The sequence below is a fragment of the Aulonocara stuartgranti genome, assembly GCF_965226115.1.
Source record: "Aulonocara stuartgranti genome assembly, chromosome: 3".
NCBI classification, from domain to species: Eukaryota; Metazoa; Chordata; class Actinopteri; order Cichliformes; family Cichlidae; genus Aulonocara; species Aulonocara stuartgranti.
Genome location: NC_138941.1, coordinates 54,751,863 through 54,757,190, shown reverse-complemented (window position 1 = coordinate 54,757,190; position 5,328 = coordinate 54,751,863). Strand labels below are relative to the sequence as shown.

At 39.5% G+C, this 5,328-nt stretch overlaps 1 protein-coding gene across 1 annotated transcript; it reads right to left on the bottom strand.

Annotated features, from left to right (window-relative positions):
• Positions 1-985: 985 nt before the first annotated feature.
• LOC309699708 (uncharacterized protein) lies at positions 986-4,875 on the bottom strand. The gene is made up of 6 exons (XM_082522851.1): positions 4,613-4,875; positions 4,410-4,493; positions 4,140-4,303; positions 1,851-1,955; positions 1,733-1,777; positions 986-1,597 (listed from the first exon to the last, which is right to left on the bottom strand). Exons 1-5 carry the CDS (start codon positions 4,658-4,660, stop codon positions 1,747-1,749), a joined length of 432 nt encoding a protein of 143 aa, XP_082378977.1. The 5' UTR covers positions 4,661-4,875; the 3' UTR covers positions 986-1,597; positions 1,733-1,746.
• Positions 4,876-5,328: the final 453 nt, after the last annotated feature.

Below are 5,328 nucleotides of genomic sequence, written 5' to 3'. Positions count from 1 at the left end.
ACATCGATGATAAAAACAAAACAAAACAAAAAACAACAACATTGTGAATATATTAAAACATCAGGCAGAGTTAGGTTGAAAGTTATCTCAAAATACAATGTTAGTATGATGAACTTTCAGCTTATTTTCAACTTTAGCTATTGTTTAGTTATAGTTAAGTTGAAAATTCGAGATACCGAACTCCAAATTTTGAGTCAAGTAGAAAATTTGACATACAGATATCAGAAAAAATAAAATTTAATTCATAGGTTGCAGTTCAAACTAAAAATATGCATCAAATTTAACAGTCTTGAATACTCTTGAAGAGATTCAAAGTTGTTTCTTTCGTGTCCTCTTTTGTCTGTGTTTGCTCAAACATTTTTGCAAATGTAGAGTAGAAGCAGTAGCAGTATTAGAAATGAAAGCAATGACAGTATTCCTAAATAGTAGCATTGGTAATAATGTAAGGTAGTAGTAAAGTTGGATAAGTGTAGTACTAATAGTAGTACTCAATTACTTTGCAGAGATCTTTAAAAGGGTGCAATGTCCTATTTAAGCCTGCAGGGGGAGACAAAGACAGCCGTTTGAAATGGTCTGTTATTACGATGCAGGGTTCTTTAAACATAAACACACATGAATAAAGAGTTTCAATGGTTTTTCTCCCTTTGGATTAAAATGGCAACACAACGCTTTGCACAAATTTAGAATTTGAGGGTTTTATTTTATTTGAGGGTTTTATTTTTATTTTATTTATTTAGGGTTTCTGTTAGAATAGGTTTACATGCTTTAACCCATAACAGATTTTATAACAGATTTTATCTTTTCTCATGCTTCACATTTTTCCCTTCTAAATTACTGTGTTTTAACTTAAACATTTTACAGTGTTTTTATTAAATGTTTCATATCTCAAATCTAATACATAATCTGTTTGCTCATTAGCAAAAACAACCTGGGCAAGGTATATTAAAAAACAGAAGATTTGGTTCAAAGGGGGGAGAAACAACACATAACATTTTGAAGAATCTAATTCCCAGATCATGTTCTTTAAATTTGTGAGATAGGTTACTGGGTTTGACAACGTCTACCAGGACTGTCTGTAGGTAGGATAATACCAAAACTATCAATGTGAATCTGTAATTTTATATCTCTTTCTGAACATTTTGTTCCCTTTTTCATGAATTTCAGAAAAGAGGATAGAGAAGAGTTCAAAGAACAACAAACCACCCCTGAATGTGTCAGAATGCAAAAAGAGGACAAATACTGAAAAAGGACCCAGAATGTAAACAGATGCACACCTCTGTGAGATAGTCTGCCTTACGAAATAAAGTGACTCGAGAGGACTGTTGTTCTGATTCTGTGCAATTCAATAGAATAGAATTGACAATGTAGTTATTGCCTGTGTAGGTTCTCAGTTATCCAGGTCATGGTAATCCAAAGAGCTTGAAAAGAATACTGACTGGACCTCTTTGAGTTTCTTGAAGATGTTTCACCTCAGAGATGAAACGTGAAACAAAGAAGTCCAGTTGCTTTTCTTTCCAAGCTTCTCAGTACGCAGCATCAAGCTTTCTTGATTGAAGAGAGTTAAAGTTGTTTCCTTCATCCCAGCAGTGACGTCTGTCTGCAGGCAAAAAAACATGCACTTGTCCATAAAACTGCTGAAAACAGAAAGACTGAGCTGAGCTTTGAAACCAAACAAGAATAATCAAGGTAATTCATTTGACAGTTTGCCGACTCTACAGTAAAGCTGACCCACCTTGCTTTACTTCTTCATTGTTTGCCTTCTTCAGATGAACAGACCCTGCAGCAGAGACGCACACATTAGAAACTCCAGGCAACAGAAAACAAAGAGACGCGCACTGATATGTTCTTACAGAGCCTTGTAGAAAGCCTTCTGGGCCATCATGTGCTCTCTGAAGATATTGATGGCTTTAAATGCATCCATATGATCCTGATTCTCCTTTATCACCTTTTTGTACCTGTGTCACAGAGAGAGAAAGAGGGAGTAAAAAAAGGCTGTTTGTTGTCATCACAAGAAGAAAAGCAAAACACAAAAGCTCAAAAGTTGATAAGCAGAGATGGTACACTAAGAAAAAGGAAAACTGGAACATTTAGGATCTCACTGTGTTTCCTCTCTGCATCATTGTTCACCCTTCTAAAGGACGAGGGATATAATCAGCTCTGTTTGTCTGTCTAGTGTCCACAGTTTTCAAGACATCATGTCCAAATTTTGTGTGATGGTAGCAGAGGTGGGCAGTGACACATAATCTGATTACTTTTTTCAAGCAACGAGTAAAGTAAGGGATTACTATTGCAAAAACATAATTAGATTACTGTTAATTTCTTGTAAGAACTCTGCATTATTGCGTTACTGAACCGTGATTTTGTTTGTGAGAGTGTCTTAGTGCAGGAGAGAGTATGAGCATGCAGTGTTTAAAGCGTGGAAGTACTGACATTACTTTGAGTTTGATTCCATAAAAAGTGACAAAAACGTTAGCATCCGCTGTTCACTCTGCGTAGGAAGAAAACTTCTTTTTACAGAGAAAAATTAAACTTCAAATCTGAGCAAGCACTGCCACGGGCATGTGAAATTCACACAGATCCTCCCACTGACATGACCTCTGTGGCACCGGGCAAACCTCCACCTCCTGCTAAACATGTGACAGTAGATTTAAGAGTGACAGAATTTAGTGCCACTGAATCTTTGACTTTATTTTTTGCTGTGTTTTACTCTCATCTGTTTGAAAGAATGAGTGTAAACATAAAAGTTATTTTATTTTATTTGCTGGAATATGCAGAGAATTGGTTTAAATGTTAAAGATTTTCTTCCAGTCGGAGAATATTGCATATAACTTAATATTTATGCAATGTGCATAAAGTTAAAAGATTAAAACAAGTTTTAAAAGGAGACTTTTTCATTTCATTACCTTTTATATGACGGATTATGCAGAAAAAATAGAACTGAGCTTAAGGATCTATTGCTTTATTACCTATTCAGGTTGTGTATCATGTTTTAAAAAAGTAAGTAAGTAACAAATTCCCTTTGAAAATAAGTAATCAATAAAGTAACAGGATTACTTTCTTGGAGAAGTAATAAGCACTCAGGAACTAATTACTTTTTTTAAAGTAACTGGACCAACGCTGGATGGCAGACACCAATAACAGCTCGAGGCATTTTAACTTCAATTTAAATCAGTTCAAAATCAATCAAGGTCACACCAAATATGAAAATTAGTAAAAGCTTTATATGACCTGCTTCACAACCATGTACTTGTCACGGCGAGTAGAGTGAGTCGTGTGGAAATATTAAAGGAGAATCAAGTCGCAGGCACTCGTGAAGGTGAGGTGGTTTATTGAACACAAAATGCAAATGGAGAAACAGCAAACGGGACTGAAGACTATTTAAACTGAGGACTACTAAACTACTGAACACAAACCAGGACCTGAACACGAAGGAGGATGAGCAGCGGTAAATGACGACGGACAGCAGGGAGAACACACAGATGAAGCATGGTGGATACACAGACGGACCAGCAACTACTACAACAGAAGACACGACTTAAATACACAAAGGCTGAGTCCCAATTCAGGGTCTGCACGCTTGAAGGACGCGCACTATGCATACTACGTACGGTGCGTACTATAAGTACGAGAAGTGCGGAAGTGAGAGGCCTGTGAAATGGGACGGTCTAGCCTTTGTCGCGCTGTTCAGGTTGCCTAGCAACCATGATACTAATCGCGAGAAACGTTACATACAGCTTTGTTTGACAGAAATGAAGGAGAAAAATGTTTTGTTGGTCATTCATTGTTGTCATGACATCACTTTAGTTGAGTATCTGAGGCTGAGACCACAGGACTCTAAAACATGATTGTTGGGCTTCATTTCTGTGCTGAACAGTCATTTAAGATTAGTTAGTAAATAACAATTAGTTAATGTTGTTCATGAGACTAAAGTCATCTCACTGTGGTAATGTAAATATAATATGGCCAATATTATAGTATATACATATATATATATACACATATACATACTGAAGGAGGTCAGACATGTGTATATACATATGTATATATACACATATATATACATACATATATATGTCTGACCTCCTTCAGACTGTCTTTGCTCCACTCCTGGTAGAAGCTAGAAGCTGTTAGTCATGGACCTGGAAATCAGTAGCTCTTCAAGCAGTTCTTGAGCCAGGAAGCAACGTAGACAGGGCCGGGCCGACAGAGCCACTAACCAATAAACCGGCTCCTCCAAAACCACAGAGTGGTACAGTTGGAGAGGACAATGGAGCCACTGTGGGGGAGGTGAAGCCAGGAGGCTCTGAAGGACAGGACAGAGTGAATCACAATTAATTTAATTCATTTTGCATGATCTGTTGTTTCAGTGGTGTGTTTTTCTTTTGACTGCTGCAGGAAAATGGTTTCACCTGGTTTGTGCTGCTGTAGCGTTTAAGTGTGTCCAGCAGCAGTGGCCTAATGTCGTCAGTCTCCTCTCGATTACGAATCAGGACCTGCAAGAAAAGTCAAAGAAGGAGCTGAAGTCTGAAAGTCTATGAAAAGAGCTGGTCTGGAAAAGGTTGTAAGAACATTCACAGCCGCTGATTCTGGGATAAACATGGTGACCTCATACCTCCAGAGTGCTTCTCACTCGGGTCAAATACAGCGCCTCCTGCTGCATGAAGCTGGAGTAGCACTGCTCTGTCACAGCTCTCTGAGGAAGGAGTACGAGTGGAGCTCCTCTGCTAGTGCATCGCTTTTGCTCCAAAGGACATCAAACAAATCCACGCCAGGGGCAATATCTGAGTGAGCAGGCGGGACACTAGTGAACGTACTTCTAAAGCTGCAGTTCCTCTAATGGCCACTAGGGCCATGAACACACAGGTGTGTAGTAGCGGTTTTTCATAGGGGCGACATCACGGGCATCGGGGGGGGGGGGGGGGGGGGGGGGGGGAATTGCTCGTTCTCATGCTGCCCCGACATCAGCCAGCGCATATTAGGAATGGTACAGGCACTGATTGGTTTTCTATCGCCCATTTGCTGGGAGTAACGGCGCCCTCCGTTTGCGAGGTGCGCCTGCTGCTTGCGGCACGCCGGCACACGGAGGAGAGGGCGGGGCGGCGGGGGATTCACTGGTGGCTGGAGCAGCATCTAATAACCAACTCGCAAAATAAAACAAAACAACAAACACGAAAACACCAGACATTATGATACAGACTTATAATTTGCACCGATGTTTTATCGAAATTCTATACGCGAAAAGTGAGCGCGAGAGCCCTCGGTGCGCCTAAGTCAAAGTCAATTTTATTGTCAACTCCGCTACATACAGTCCAGTATATAGAGAGACGA